The sequence below is a fragment of the Chiloscyllium punctatum genome, chromosome 24 (assembly GCF_047496795.1).
Source record: "Chiloscyllium punctatum isolate Juve2018m chromosome 24, sChiPun1.3, whole genome shotgun sequence".
In the NCBI taxonomy this organism is placed as follows: Eukaryota; Metazoa; Chordata; class Chondrichthyes; order Orectolobiformes; family Hemiscylliidae; genus Chiloscyllium; species Chiloscyllium punctatum.
Window position 1 is genome coordinate 87,570,321 of NC_092762.1, and position 17,144 is coordinate 87,587,464.

General features: G+C 46.0%; 1 protein-coding gene across 1 annotated transcript in view; it reads right to left on the reverse strand.

Annotated features, from left to right (window-relative positions):
- The window catches only part of ell (elongation factor RNA polymerase II), a 168,459-nt gene that overhangs the window by 26,382 nt on the left and 124,933 nt on the right, over nucleotides 1-17,144 (reverse strand). The window contains exons 7-8 of the mRNA XM_072594450.1: nucleotides 11,408-11,501; nucleotides 3,598-4,093 (exon numbers count right to left, since the gene is read on the reverse strand). Coding sequence (XP_072450551.1) covers nucleotides 3,598-4,093; nucleotides 11,408-11,501 — 590 coding nt within the window. The remainder of the gene's footprint in view (nucleotides 1-3,597; nucleotides 4,094-11,407; nucleotides 11,502-17,144) is intronic.

Genomic DNA, 17,144 nt, shown 5'->3' on the forward strand with positions numbered 1-17,144 from the left:
GTGAAAACAGAAACTGCTGGAAAAGCTCAGGTTTGGCAGCATCCATTGAAAGATCAAAAAAATCGTCGATTTTGAATCCAGTATGACTCTTTCGTGGAAGTGAAAGAAAAATGATGTTTTATGCTGTAAGGAGAGGGGTACACCAATCGGAATAGATGGGAAAGTATCCCACAGCAAAAGGCAAAGTCAGCTGTAATGGCAACTGAGAAGAGATAGAGGATGAGTAGGTACTAATTTTAGAAAATAGATCTTGGTTTGTCTCAGAACTAGGGGCACTGTTCAAAACATAGGTACAATGCTTTTAGGACAGAGATGAGAATAATTTTGTTTCTCAGAGTTGTGCTAATTTGTAACTCTTTGCTTCAGAAAATGATGGAGATGGGATCATTAAACATTTTTGAAGTGGAAGTGAACACATCATTGAAACATAGGGGTATCAATTATTGGAGGTAAATGGTCATGGGAAATTCCAAGCACCAACAGATCAGACATGCTCTTTTGAATGGTACAGCACATTCAAGGGGGCAAATGGTCTATATTCCTGCTCCAAATGCATAGGTTATGCTGGAAATAAGCAAATTGTGTAGTCCTGGTTGCCACACTAAAACAAAAGTGACTGCATTAGGGAGGGTGCAGAGAATTCTAGTCATGAGAAAATATTGGATAGGGAGGGCTACTTACTTTGGGACGGAAGAGATTGAGGGGAGACCTAATCCAACCTAATTAAAGATTAAAGGGTCTAGATGGAGTGGATAGAAAGACCCTAATTTCTTGGTTGAAGAATCTAAAATTAAACAGTACAGATTTAAGGGAAAAGGAAAAAAATGGGCTTGAAGGGAAATCTTTTCACCCAGAGGATAAGGAGGATCTAGAACTTTGAACCTGAAAAGGTGCTAGAGGCAGAAATATTCATATTTAATTAAAAATACTTGGATATGCACTTGAAGTGCCATAACATAGAACATAGAAGAATACAGCGCAGTACAGGCCCTTCAGCCCTCGATGTTGCGCCGATCAAAGCCCACCTAACCTACACTAACCCACTATCCTCCATATGCCTATCCAATGCCCGCTTAAATACCCATAAAGAGGGAGAGTCCACTACTGCTACTGGCAGGGCATTCCATGAACTTACGACTCGCTGAGTGAAGAACCTACCCCTAACATCAGTCCTATATCTACCCCCCCTTAATTTAAAGCTATGCCTCCTTGTAATAGCTGACTCCATACGTGGAAAAAGGTTCTCACTGTCAACCCTATCTAACCCCCTAATCATCTTGTACACCTCTATCAAATCACCCCTAAACCTTCTTTTCTCCAATGAAAACAACCCCAAGTGCCTCAGCCTTTCCTCATAGGATTTTCCTACCATACCAGGCAACATCCTGGTAAACTTCCTCTGCACCCGTTCCAGTGCCTCCACATCCTTCCTATAGTATGGCGACCAAAACTGCACACAATATTCCAGATGCGGCCGCACCAGAGTCTTATACAACTGCAGCATGACCTCAGGACTCCGGAACTCAATTCCTCTACCAATAAAAGCCAGTACGCCATATGCCTTCTTCACTGCACTATTTACCTGGGTGGCAACTTTCAGAGATCTGTGTACATGGACACCAAGATCCCTCTGCTCTTCCACACTACCAAGTAGTCTACCATTAGCCCAGTAATCCATCTTTTTATTACTCTTACCAAAGTGAATCACTTCACACTTAGCTACATTGAACTCCATTTGCCACCTTTCTGCCCAGCTCTGCAGCTTCTCTATATCCCGCTGTAACCTGCCATATCCTTCCTCACTGTCTACAACTCCTCCGACTTTCGTATCATCCGCAAACTTGCTCACCCAACCTTCTAACCCTTCCTCCAGGTCATTTATAAAAATGACAAACAGCAATGGTCCCAAAACAGATCCTTGCGGAACACCGCTAGTGACGGCACTCCAAGATGAACCTTTGCCATCAACTACTACCCTCTGTCTTCTTCCAGAGAGCCAATTCCTAATCCAAACCTCCAACTCACCCTCTATGCCATATCTCTGTATTTTCTGCAGTAGCCTACCATGGGGGACCTTATCAAACGCCTTACTAAAATCCATATATACCACATCTACCGCTTTCCCCTCATCTACCTCCTTAGTCACCTTCTCAAAGAATTCAATAAGGTTTGTGAGGCACGACCTGCCCTTCACAAAACCATGCTGACTATCCTTGATCACATCATTCTTATCCAGATGTGCACAAATCCTATCCCTTACAATTCTCTCTAAGACTTTGCCCACAACAGAAGTGAGACTCACTGGCCTATAGTTACTAGGATTATCCCTACTCCCCTTCTTGAACAAGGGAACCACGTTTGCTAGCCTCCAGTCCTCTGGCACTACTCCTGTCGACAAAGAGGACACAAAAATCAAGGCCAATGGCTCTGCAATCTCCTCCCTTGCTTCCCAGAGAATCCTAGGATAAATGCCATCAGGCCCAGGGGACTTATCTATTTTCACCCTTGCCAGAATTTCCAACACCTCTTCTCTACATATCTCAAAGCCATCCATTCTACTTATTCGTGCCTCAGTATTCATATCGACAACAATGTCCTGTTCCTGAGTGAATACGGACGAAAAGTATTCATTCAGCGCCTCCCCAATCTCTTCAGCCTCCACACGCAACTTCCCATTACTATCCTTGATTGGATCTATTCCTTCCCTAGTCATTCTTTTATTCCTAACATACCTATAGAAAGCCTTAGGGTTTTCCCTAATCCTACCAACTAAGGACCGTTCATGTCCCCTCCTTGCTGCTCTTAGCTCTCTCTTCAGGTCCTTCCGGGCTACCTTATAACTCTCAATTGCCCCTATTGAACCTTCACGCCTCATCTTTACAAAGGCCGCCCTCTTCCATTTAACAAGGGATTCCAACTCCTTATTAAACCACGGCTCCCTCACACGACCCTTTCCTCCCTGCCTGATAGGTACGTACTTATCAAGGACACTCAATAGTTGCTCCTTGAACAAGTTCCACATATCAATTACGCTCTTGCCTTGGAATCTACTTTTCCAATCCACACATCCTAAGTCATGCCTCAACGCGTCATAATTTCCCTGCCCCCAGCTATAACTCTTGCCCTGTAGTACACACTTATCCCTCTCCATCACTAGAGTAAAAATCACCGAATTGTGGTCACTGTCCCCAAAGTGCTCACCTACCTCTAGTTCTAATACCTGGCCTGGTTCGTTACCCAGAACCAAATCCAGTATGGCCTCATCTCTTGTTGGCTTATCTACATATTGTGTCAGGAAACTCTCCTGCACACATTGCACAAACACTGACCCATCTAACGAACTTGAGCTATAGCTTTCCCAATCAATATCAGGAAAGTTAAAGTCTCCCATAACAATCACCCTATTACTGTCACTCTTCTCCTGAATCATCTTCGCAATCCTTTCTTCAACGATTCTAGGACTATAACCTGCAAAGCTTTGGAGCTAGAGGCAAAGTATAATTAGGTTGGATGCTTCGTATCTGATAGCAAAGGTACAATGGACCAAACAGTCTCCCATTTGCACAATAAAGTTCTATTGATGTTGTGAACATTCACCTGCAGCCTTCGGTGGAACAGTTTTCTTCTGCTCCTTGCAACTCTGAAGAAACTCACTGTCTCTTACAAGCTCTCTGCACCCTTTCTCGCTACCTCCTTTGTCCTTCACTCGCTCCTTGTCTTTGTGCTTTTTAGATTTTTTCTTTGACTTGACGTGGAGTAAAGGTGCACTGGGACGAGGAAAATGAGGGGGTCGTGGGCAGACTGCTCGCTCTGGGGTCTCCTGGTTTTCTGAGTCCCGGCCGTTGTGACTCGAATCATTGCTGACTTCTGATGAAAGATTGTTCGGTCTCTGATTCTCCACAAGCATCGGCAAGGTAGAGGTGGAGCTAATTAAATCGGCTGCAGCGGTTTGCACTGAAGGAGCTCCTGTTTCTTTCCCACTGGATGGATTTAACCTGCCATTTAAAGTTGGTGGAACCCGGCTGGTCAACAGAGATATTCTTGGCTTCTTATTGGCCAGAGGATCAATGAAATCATTGGGTAGTGAGCGTTTCTAGGAAAGGAGACATGAGAAGTTACCTCAGAGTAAGCACAACCCTAACAGATAGAACAGATTTAACCTGGTGTAGTGAGTAAATAACACGAGAACAGTTACCAAACTCTTCAACACAAAGCGAGATTAAATACAAGAATCAGGTGCAATTTTACCATGGTTCAGTAGCTTGACATTTTTCACCATGAAATAAACCTGGAATGAAAAGTTAGTAATAATGCTGTGGAATTAAAATCATTTCACTGGGCTACCACTTACTTGTAATACCTCCAGAGCAGGTGGGACTCAAACAGAGGTCCAGAGATAGGGACACTACCCCTGCACAATTACATCTCTGAAGGTATATAAAATGGTTAAGTACACGGCCAAGATGTATATAGTGAACAACATAGGGAAATGTGAAATTATCCAGTTTGTTAGGGAGAATAGAAAAGCAGAACCTTTTTTTCAAAACGTTCAGAGGCAGTAAAAGTTATTTAGAAGTCCATGGAGCAGGAGGACATTGTACACAAATCAACAAGTAATTAGGAAAGTAAAGGATATTTTAGCTCTGATGAAGAGTCATCTAGATGCAAAACGTGAGCTTGCTCTCCCTCCATGGATGCTCTCTGACCTGCTGGGATCTCCAGCATTTGCTGTTTTTGGTATTTCAGCCTTTATGAAAGGGGGCTGGATTACAAGACTAAGGAAGTTTTACTGCATTGATGAGACCACAACTGGAGTTCAATACAGAGTTTTGGTCCGTTTAACTCTGGATGGCTATAGCTTAGAGGATGCACAATAAAGGTTCATTAGATTATATCCTTCAAATAGACTGAGTTTAGTATATATAGTATATATAGTATACCTATACCTAAAGCAAAGGAAGAGCGCCTCATCTTCCGTCTAGGAACCCTCCAACCACAAGGGATGAATGCAGATTTCTCCAGCTTTCTCATTTCCTCTCCCCCCACCTTTTCTCAGTCCCAACCCTCGGACTCAGCATCGCCTTCCTAACCTGCAATCTTCTTCCCAACCTCTCCACCCCCACCCCCTCTCCGGCCTATCACCCTCACCTTAATCTCCTTCTACCTATCGTATCCCCAACGCCCCTCCCCCCTACCTTTTATCTTAGGCTGCTTGGCACATTCTCCTCATTCCTGAAGCCTGAAACGTCAATTCTCCTGTTCCTTTGATGCTGCCTGACCTGCTGTGCTTTTCCAGCAACACATTTTTAAGCCAAGGTCTGAGAGATCCAATATTATTCAATTTAACTTCCATATCTTTTAACAGTGAACAAGTACAACCTCTTGCCATGTTTGTGGATTACTGCTTCAGGGCAGAAAGCCAGTCTAGATGATACCTGCTGATCATCATACAGCAGATTCATAAGAACAAAGGACTACATGGCTCCTCAAAATTATGCTACTGTTCATTAAAGTCTTGCATGATCTTTCAGTCTGTGTCAATTTATCTTTCCCAACTAATTCTCGTAATTCCCTGATTGTCCAAAAATCTATCAACTTCAGCAATTGAATATCTGCAGCTAACTATGACATAACATTCCAAAGATTTCTCCTCCTCTCAGTTTCTAGACTCATGTTCTTGGCGGAGTGGGAGGGGGAGTTAAAGTGTACAGCCACGGGGCGGTTGGGTTGGTTGGTGCGGGTGTCCTAGAGGTGTTCTCTGAAACGTTCCGCAAGTAGACAGCCTGTCTCGCCAATGTACAGGAGGCCACATCGGGTGCAGCGGATGCAGTCAATGATGTGTGTGGAGGTGCAGGTGAATTTCTGACGGATATGGAAGGATCCCTTGGGGCCTTGGAGGGAAGTAAGGGGGGAGGTGTGGGCGCGAGTTTTGCATTTCTTGCGGTTGCAGGGGAAGGTGCCGGGAGTAGAGGTTGGGTTGGTGGGGGGTGTGGACCTGATGAGGGAGTCGCGGAGGGAGTGGTCTTTCCGGAACACTGATAGCGGAGGGGAGGGAAATATATCCCTGGTGGTGGGGTCTGTTTGGAGGTGGTGGAAATGACAAAGGATGATACAATGTATCTGGAGGTTGGTGGGGTGGTAGATGAGGACCAGTGGGGTTCTGTCCTGGTGGCGACTGGAGGGGCAGGGTGTGGGAAGTGGAGGAAATGCGGTGGAGAGTGCCGTCAACTACGTCGGAGGGGAAATTGCGGTCTTTGAAGAAGGAGGCCATCTGGGTTGTTCGGTATTGGAATTGGTCCTCCTGGGAGCAGATAAGGCGAAGGCGAAGGTGAAGGAATTGGGAATATGGGATGGCGTTTTTACAGGGGGCAGGGTGGGAGGAGGTGTAATCTAGGTAGCTGTGGGAGTCAGTCGGTTTATAGCAAACGTCCGTGTTGAGTCGGTCGCCCAAGATAGAAATGGAGAGGGAGGAGTCTGAGACGGTCCAGGTAAATTTGAGGTCGGGATGGAAGGTGTTAGTAAAGTAGATGAACTGTTCAACCTCCTCGTGGGAGCACGAGGCAGCACCGATACAGTCATCGATGTATCGGAGGAAAAGGTGGGTGGTGGTGCCAGTGTAGCTGCGGAAGATGGACTGTTCCACATATCCTACGAAGTGGCAGGCACAGCTGGGGCCCATGCAGGTGCCCATGGCTACTCCTTTGGTTTGGAGGAAGTGGGAGGATTGGAAAGAGAAGTTGTTCAGAGTGAGGACCAGTTCAGTCAGTCGACGGAGGGTGTCAGTGGAAGGGTACTGGTTGGTACGGCGGGAAAGGAAGAAGCGGAGGGCTTTGAGTCCTTTGTGATGGGGGATGGAGTAGTACAGGGACTGGATGTCCATGGTGAAGATAAGGCTTTGGGGCCCAGGGAAGCGAAAATCATGGAGGTGGAGGAGGGCATGGGTGGTGTCCCAAACGTAGGTGGGGAGTTCTAGGACTCAGGGTGACAGGACCGTGTCGAGGTATGCAGAAATGAGTTTGGTGGGGCAGGAGCAGGCTGAGACAATGGGTCGGCCGGGGCAGCCAGGTTTGTGGATTTTGAGCAGGAGGTAGAAACTGGCGGTGCGGGGTTGTGGGACTATGAGGTTGGAGGTGGTGAATGGGAGATCCCCTGAGGTGATGAGGTTATGGATGGTCTGGGAGATGATGGTTTGGTGGTGGGAGGTGGGGTCATGGTCAAGGGGGCAGTAGGAGGTGGTGTCCGCGAGCTGGCATTTAGCCTCAGCAACATAAAGATCGGTGTGCCAAACTACCACCACACCTCTCTTGTCTGTCGGTTTGGTGGTGAGGTTGGGGTTGGAGCAGAGGGAGTGGAGGGCCGCATGTTGCGAGGGGGAGAGGTTGGAGTGGGAGAGAGGGGTGGACAGGTTGAGGCGGTCAATGTTGCGGTGGCAGTTGGCCCACCCCCAGCTCAGGGCAACACTCTCACAGACCTGTAAAGGACCTCTACTCTTCTTCATCCACAGAAGAATCCATACACTAAACAAACAGTTCTTCCTAGCCACATCAGAAATTAAAGACAGTAAGTACCAAAAACTTTCACATAATTACCCCCACAGTCCGGATTCCTCAACCGTTCCAGAATCTTTTTTCGGCCTCCGGAAGCATTCGGGCGCCATTAATAACGCGGCCACTGCAGAAACCGCCGCCGCGAACTGTGACGTCACTTCCGCCCCCACCGACCGTGCAGCCTCCACGATCGCCGCCCAGGCAACCGCCTCCACGATCGCCAGGAAGACCATCGCCGACAGATTCGCAGCCTCCGCAGGGTCCACAGACACCGGTAACAACACCGTTTCTGCCGTCACCGCATCTACTTCCGCCTCCAGTGACGTCACTCGCCTGCACAATGACCACGCTGCATGCGTCTCCGTCCCCACGCCGATCTCCGTCCCCACGCCGATCTCTGGTCCCATACCGATTCCCGCCCCCACTCCCAGCTCCAGCCCCACACCAGGTCCTAGCTCCCAGCCCTGCCGTATTTTCACCAGCCCTCCAGACCTCCTTCTCTCTGAGGATGAAAGATTAGTCCTCAGCAGAGGCCTTACCTTCATCCCCATACGCTCCCAGATTAACGAATTCAACACGGGCTACACATCGAGCATTTCTTCCACCGCCTTCGCCTCCGCGCCTACTTCTTCAACCAGGATTCCCGCCCACCCTCTGACGACCCCTTCTCCCGGCTCCAACACACCCCATCCACCTGGATACCCCCTGCTGGCCTCTTACCTGTCCTCGGTCTCTTCATAGCCAACTGCTGCCGCAACATTGACCACCTCAACCTGTCCACCCCTTTCACCCACTCCAACCTCTCACTCTCGCAACGTGCAGCCCTCCACTCCCTCTGTTCCAACCCCAACCTCACCACCAAACCGGCAGACAAGGGAGGCACAGTGGTAGTTTGGCACACCGATCTTTATATTGCTGAGGCTAAATGCCAGCTCGTGGACACCTCCTCCTACTGCCCCCTTGACCATGACCCCACCTCCCACCACCAAACCATCATCTCCCAGACCATCCATAGCCTCATCACCTCAGGGGATCTCCTATCCACCGCCTCCAACCTCATAGTCCCATAACCCCGTACTGCCGTTTCTACCTCCTGCTCAAAATCCACAAACCTGATTGCCCCGGCCGACCCATTGTCTCAGCCTGCTCCTGCCCCACCGAACTCATTTCTGCATACCTCGACACGGTCCAGTCCCCCTTAGTCCAAGACCTCCCCACCTACATTCTGGACACCACCCACGCCCTCCACCTACTCCATGATTTTCGCTTCCCTGGCCCTCAACGCCTCATCTTCACCATGGACATCCAGTCCCTGTACTACTCCATCCCCCATCACAAAGGACTCAAAGCCCTCCACTTCTTCCTTTCCCGCCGAACCAACCAGTACCCTTTCACTGACACCCTCCTTCGACTGACTGAACTGGTCCTCACCCTGAACAACTTCTCTTTCCAATCCTCCCACTTCCTCCAAACCAAAGGAGTAGCCATGGGCCCCAGCTATGCCTGCCTCTTCGTTGGATATGTGGAACAGTCCATCTTCCGCAGCTACACTGGCACCACCCCCCCACCTTTTCCTCCGCTACATCGATGACTGTATCGGCGCTGCCTCGTGCTCCCACGAGGCGGTTGAACAGATCATCCACTTTACTAACACCTTCCACCCCGACCTCAAATTTATCTGGACCATCTCAGACTCCTCCCTCCCCTTCCTAGACCTCTCCACTTCTATCTCAGACGACCGACTCAACACGGACGTTTACTATAAACCGACTGACTCCCACAGCTACCTAGATTACACCTCCTCCCACCCTGCCCCCCCCCCATAAAATTGCCATCCCATATTCCCAATTCCTTCACCTTATCTGCTCCCAGGAGGACCAATTCCAATACCGAACAACCCAGATGGCCTCCTTCTTCAAAGACTGCAATTTCCCCTCAGATGTGGTTGACGATGCTCTCCACCGCATTTCCTCCACTTCCTGCTCCTCCGCCCTTGAACCCTGCCCCTCCAATCACCACCAGGACAGAACCCCACTGGTCCTCACCTACCACCCCACCAACCTCCAGATACATCATATCATCCTTCGTCATTTCCGCCACCTTCAAACAGACCCCACCACCAGGGATATATTTCCCTCCCCTCCGCTATCAGTGTTCCGAAAAGACCACTCCCTCCGCGACTCCCTCGTCAGGTCCACACCCCCCACCAACCCAACCTCCACTCCCGGCACCTTCCCCTGCAACCGCAAGAAATGCAAAACTTGCGCCCACAGCTCCCCCCTCACTTCCCTCCAAGGCCCCAAGGGATCCTTCCATATCCGCCACAAATTCACCTGCACCTCCACACACATCATTTACTGCATCTGCTGCACCCAATGTGGCCTCCTCTACATTGGGGAGACAGGCCGCCTATTTGCAGAACATTTCAGAGAACACCTTTGGGACACCCACACCAACCAACCCAACCACCCCGTGGCTGAACACTTCAACTCCCCCTCCCACTCCGCCAAGGACATGCAGGTCCTTGGCCTCCTCCATCACCAGACCATGGCAACATGACGCCTGGAGGAAGAGCGCCTCATCTTCCGCCTAGGAACTCTCAAACCACAAGGGATGAACGTAGATTTCTCCAGCTTTCTCATTTCCCCTCCCCCCACCTTTTCTCAGTCCCAACCCTCAGACTCAGCACCGCCTTCCTAACCTGCAATCTTCTTCCCAACCTCTCCGCTCCCACCCCCTCTCCGGCCTATCACCCTCACCGTAATCTCCTTCTACCTATCGTATCCCCAAAGCCCCTCCCCCAAGTCCATCCTCCCTACCTTTTATCTTAGGCTGCTTGGCACATTCTCCTCATTCCTGAAGAAGGGCTTGTGCCTGAAACGTTGATTCTCCTGCTCCTTGGATGCTGCCTGACCTGCTGCGCTTTTCCAGCAACACATTTTTAAGCTCTGATCTCCAGCCCTCACTTTCTCTCAGACCTTGGCCTGTTTCTGCCTATTTGGAGTGAGAAACCTCATCTGTGAGCTAAAAAAGATGCTCTTACTGGCTCTAGTGCCTTGACAACAGAATGAAAAATGGCCAATGCTAGAGTGTGGACAAGAGTAAGGTCAGAACCAGAACTGCCACATGGTAGAGTTTCTGAACATACTCTGCCTAAATGTACTCCTACAGAATGGTTAATTGAGTGAAGCTCCAGGCAACTAACCTTAAACAACTAACCACCATTGTTCTCAAGAGCAATTAAACCCTGCATGTTTCCAGTGTAAAGACCACATTTTGTGGTTTGGACTGTGGACTAAAATGGGAGCTTTAAAGCAAATTATAAGATGATGTTTGAAACTTTATCAACAAGTTACTGGAAACACATTGGGATGCATACACAGTGTTGCCTTATTAGAGCAAGGAGAGGGGAAATTCGAAACAAAATAGCACTGGTTGCGTGTGTTCAGGGCAATTTTTGCTTAATCTTTTGATTGGCTTTCTGACTGGCTCCAGTATTGAGAGCTCAGCATAGTAACAACCACTTGATCGATTCCTCAGCAGGTGCACTTTGTTAAAGTTGGCAGGTTTCTGGTTTGAGCTGCAATCTAAGGCTTGGGCACAATCTAAGGATTCATTTCAGTAATACAGAACTGTGAATTCACTGGATCACAATGAGACTTCCAGTTGAAGACATGTTTTAATAAATCTAATTTACTGACTATCCATGAATTTCTGTCTGTAATCATTTGAACATCCACCAGGTGGGGCTGCTATAATAGTCACTCCAGCCTGGTGTGTCACAAGGTTCGTCCTTAAAAGACGCAAAAGTACAGTGGATATAAAAACAGGTACAGTCTATAGCATATGTTGTGTCATACCTGTGGTGGAGAGGCTGAATTTGCACTGTCCTTTGGACTTGATGAAGGTGTCTCCCCCGAGCCCCCAGTGGCATTGTGTGGTTGACAGGATTTTCTGCAGAAATAGAACAATCTCTAACAGTGACAGAGGCTGGTTGTGAGGACACAGAGACTTTGCATACCCACATCACAAGATTACCCTGGTGTTTATTCCTCATGTGAACACACCAAGGATCAAATCAACGTCAGCAACACTTGCTGATGGGGACCTTGGCCTGATGCCTCACCGTGCTCATTGGATTCCACCTGACAGATAAAGTTCTCTTAGCACATTCGTAATAAATTGAAAAAATCCAGTTTGCTATTCTATGCATCATGGGGACATCCCTGAAGCCACAATAATTTTGCATCCGTCAAATTTTCAATATTAACAAGTTGCTCTGTTCTTCATCCTTATTTTCAAATTCCTCCACGGCCTTGCTTTTGCTCCATCTCTGCAACCTCAGGAGTATCTGCAATCCCTGAATGTTGGCATTTTTTTTTAAACTTTCCCAGTTTGTTTAGCAATTACTGGTAATCGTGGTTATCAGCTGTCTAGATCCTATAGGGAGGTAATTCTCTCCCGAAAACACACTGCCTTGAATTCATACTTTAAAAGGCTCCTTAAACCCGACCACATTTATCAAATCTCACAATGTGACTGTCAAAGTCTGTTAATTACTGATCTTGTGAAGTGACATTTTGTCATATCGAAGGCTCTTTTTCAAAGAATGTGGTTTCAAAATTTGAATACTGCCCAAAAGAAAAGCTTTGAGCACTTCAATTATTTTTTTTGGGGGGGGGGGGGGGAGGAGGAGAGAGAGCAGAGGGGAGGAGGAGTGGAGGAGGAGGAGTGGGGAGAGAAGAACTGGAGCAGCAGCTCTGGTCCTGAGGCTATGGGTCTGTAATGGTGAAGCAAGTTGAGTGTGAGACTAGACATACATTAATACATTTTGGGGTTTTGTGTGCTTTCTGACCCGCGATAGGGTTTAAGATTAGCCTTAACTCTGTCACACTTGATCAAAAGCAGAATTTACATGACTCCAGGTTCATTTGAAATCTCAAGCTTTTGAGCCCCTTTGTCAGGTGAAGTGGCGTCATGTGACTTCTGACCTTGTCCACCTCTGACCCAGACTAGCACCTCCACATTATGACACTCAGACCAAGACACTACAAGATGTGGAACCTAATGGAGCAAAATTTCAGGCAACTAAGCATGGGATATTAGCAGAATGAAAAATAAGCTGATTAACATTGTTGATGACAGTTTGGAAACAGTTTTTACAGCACAGCTACTTCCTGCCTTTACTCCAAATTCATAACACTCATGGTCTCTGGTCACATATCAACCTAGTTTTGAAAAAGCCTTAAACAAAAAGAAAGACAAAATGAGAAAGAAATCAGTAGATCTGGCAGCACTGGCAGTGACAGAAAAACAATGTTTTGAATCCTATGAGACACTTTTTCAGAAATGAAATTCTGCGAATCTTTTCCTGCACTTGTGCTTTTATTTTGGATTTCCAGTATCCACAATATTTTGCCTTTTTTGAAAAAAAAGCTACACCTGGCTATTTGATAAACAAGTTCATAGTTGAACATGAGCAGTAATTGCCCTTGAGTTTAGAAAGTGTTTTTTGTGCTGTAAAACATCCGATTAATTTATAGTGACTCACTTTCAAGTGACTGATATTTTAGTTAACATAATAGCTAGAGTCAACCTTCAAAAGTAAATATTTGTGGTCTCATCTCCCCATACAAACATACATTATCAACCCATATGCATTGACATACTTGAATCTTGCAACTGTTGTAAATATTATAATTATGAACATTCACATTGTATGATTTTTAAGGAAATAAACAGTGAATTTTTGATCTCATGTTGATTGAGGGGCTAATTTGATCAGGAGAACAGGTTTAATTTTACTGCTGTTTGAGGATGGCACCTCTACCAGTGCAGCATGACTTAGGACTGCACTGACAGACAGCACTATATGATATTGCTTCATATCCCTGGATCCACTTAATTCAAGGAAAATTCATCAATGTCAGCTATAGAAATTTTAGTTAATCCCCAGCATTGATAGGTTTTTGGGAAAGATTTCCCCAAAAGCTTTGAAAAATGGTTAAAAATAGTTCACATCCCTAAACTTTAATCATTCGAATGTATTACGTTGAAACAGACTTGTCCAACAAAGTAATGCTGCTATTTATGGTCCATATCCTCTCATTTATCTCTAGCAATGCAACTTACTTATTTTCTTCTGCCTCATGTTTATCTAGCTTCCCCTGAAATGCATATTATTCAACTCAAATACTCTAAATGATAGAGAGTTCCTTCCTCACCATTCTGAAGTTAAGAATGCTTTTTCTGGATACCTTAGGCATTTAGTTATAGTCTCCCCTTGCAAATTAAAACATCAGCTACTGAACACCATATCTGCAGAGTGTTTCACGTCACCCCTCAGTCTTCCAGCATCAGACAGTATTTGAATAATGACATTCAAAAACAATGCATCTGATAGTTTGTCAATGGTGTCACTCTTTGGATAGGTCATCACTTGTCTTGCATCATACAATCCCTTCCACACTTTTTGGAGGAGAAACACCGAATGGAGAATCCAGAGCCAATACTGAACCCATGCTGAGAAAATACAAAAAGCTGCAGCTTCCTTAAAGACCTCCCTCTGCATAACTGCAATGTCTCATGTTCCTTGGTGTCCACCAGATAAATGCCACAGCAGTTGGAAATATTTCAGGTAACATTTTCTTTTCTGATGCCCGAGTGGCGGCAGGGAAATGCAAGCTGTTTACTTGGTTAAACCCATTCTTTCCTGTGCATATTTATAGATCTAGCTGCTGCAGAACCCACAACACGGCTCATGAGAAAATTATGGTTTGGATGGAGGAAACCCTGTTGAGAAAGCAGATTGCAGCAAATACTTGATTCTTCAGACACAACCATAAGATCACAGCTGATAAAGAGCATAACAACGATGCTGCACTCTGACTCTAACACAGATCAGAACATCAAAATATACAAACTGATAACGTGCTGAATATTTAAAAGGGGCTTCCTTAGAATTACAGGATTTACACAGAAAAAAAAGCAAACACCATTTGATATGGAGTACTGGAGCCTGAGGGGTAACGTGGAGGTTTATAATAGAAGAAGCATGGATAGCGTTCATAGCCAATGTCTTTCTTCCAGGTTGGGGGGGGGGGGGGGGGGGGGGGAGTCCAAAACTGAAGGGCATCGGTTGAAGGCGAGAGGGACAGGATTTAAAAAGTACCTAAAGGGTAATTTTTTTAACGCAGAAGGTGGTGCATGTGTAGAATGAGCTGCCAGAGGAAGTAGTGGAGGTTTGTACAAATACATATTTAAAAGGCATCTTATGGATATATGAATAGGAAAGGTTTAGAGGGCTATGAGCCAAATGCTGGCAACTGGGACTAGGTTAGATTGAGATGTTTGGTTGGCGCAGACAAGTCCGACTGAAGGGTCTTTTGTCGAACTGTGTTATTTAATTTGCATAAAAGCACAGGAACGTCTGCAGGGTACTCCTCAGGGTAAGGCTCACTCATTGTATACCTGTGCAGTGTGTGGTGCATTTATTCTTTTGTTTTATCAGTTTGTGGCCCAGTAGCTGGCAGATGTTTCAATGAACATTGTAACATTCAGGGGACAAACAGTTCCAAGAGGTTGTTACAATCAAATCCACTGCTGATAGCTACACTTTATTGTACAAAATATTAGTTACATTATATTTGCCTAGAAACAAGGGCAGGACTTGTGGCAAGCCTCCTCAATACATCACTCAAAATTGTTCAGGGGTCAGTGACAGCAATTCTGGTGTCACAGCCAGAAGTCAGATAAAGACAGAAGCAAGCTCCATGCAGAAAATAACTGTTTAGCAGGATTATTGAAAAGGCAACTGTATTATACCCAGGTCGATGTAACTGGGGGCTCCGGAGAAGTCAGGTGTAGTTGAATAGTTCTGTACTATTAGAACTCAGAAGGATATTCTATGAATTGTTAGACAATTAAAGGTCAGGGCTGAGGAAATCCTGGCAGTTCAGTGCAGTTGTGGACAAGGGTGAAAGCAACCCACAAATGGTATTTGTTCTGTGGTAGGTTATAATTTGGGAAACAAAGCCAAGGGCTTGATGAAGCTCACCGTTTGTTAAAAGCTTGAAGCACTGTTTCCAAGAGTCCAAGGGAGCGCAATGCCCAAAGAGGAAGGTGAAATACTAGAACATAGAGCTCACGATGGGCAGCTTTTGAGTGTGTTTTAGGGCCAGATCAATAGAAGTGAAGCATTGCAATCCCTTTTTCTCTGGAGAGAATATTTCTGAGATAGCTGGGATTTGTCCTGATCAAATGCATTTAGATGCATTGTAAGGTGATATTTGACCATTGTTTGTCTTAACAGGCTTGCTTCAGGTTAAATTTAAGATGCTTGAATATCACTGCAAAGTCTAGACCTTTCCTTTGTCAGCAAGCTTTTTGTGTTATTCTTTGTGGAGACAGTAAGATCAGCAGATGCTGGAGATCAGAGTTGAGTGTGCGTTGCTGGAAAAGCATAGGTCAGTCAGCATCCGAGGAGCAGGAAAACTGACATTTTGGGTTGGAGCCCTTGATCATGATGGGTTTATTCTTTGTGACTAACAAGTGCTGGCAAGTGGAACCAGACTAATGTAGGACATCTGGTCAGTATGGATGAGTTGGACCAAAGGGTCTGTTTCCGTGTTGTTCATCCCTATGACTCTATCAATAAAGAACCTGGCTAACTTGTTTCAGATACTAAAATAAACATGGACTAAAACAGATCATAGAATCATATAATTCCTACAGTGCGGAAACAGACCCTACAACCCAACAAGTCCATACCAACCCCACAAAGTGTATCACACCCAAAACCATTCTCTGTTTCTCTACATTTAACCCTGACTAATGCACCAAACCTACACACCCCTGAACACCAAGGGCAATTTAGTATGGCCAATCCACCTCAACTGCACAACTTTTGGATTGTGGGACAAAACCAGAGCACCCAGAGGAAATCCACAAACACAGTCACCCTAGTAGGGAAGTGAACCCAGGTCCCTGGCGCTGTGAGGGAGCAGTGCTAACCACTGGGCCACTGTGCAGCCCCAAACACTGGTTAAATGTAAGGTTTGTTGTCACCAGTGGAGATGTGGGAAATGAAAGAAATTGATGCATCCCTTCAAGCTCAGCTGGGCAAGGTTCACCTGTGTAACTGCAGAATCACTGTTTATTTAGCAGACTGTGTGTAACTCTTCAGTAATTGTATAGAACCAATGATTATTTAACAGGATAACCAGTAGATACAGTCTATTTCGATTTTCCAAAGGCATTCAATGAGATGCCATGTAAAAGATTGTTGTACAAGATAGGAGCTCATGGTGTTATGGGTAATGTGTTAGCCTGGATTAGGATCAGTTTTTTTTAAACACACAGATGACGTTCAGGTTAGAAAGATGTAGCTAGCAGAGTGCCACAAGGATCAATCCCAGAGCCTCAATTATTTGCTATCTACATTAATGTCTTGAGGAGGGACCACAGTGTAATGTATCCAAATTTACTGATGATACAAATATCGACAGGAGGATTTATTATAATGAGGTCGTGTGTAGCTTTGGTGCCCTCACCCAAATGTTCATCAAACTGATTTGTGATATGGAGGGACTGTCCTGA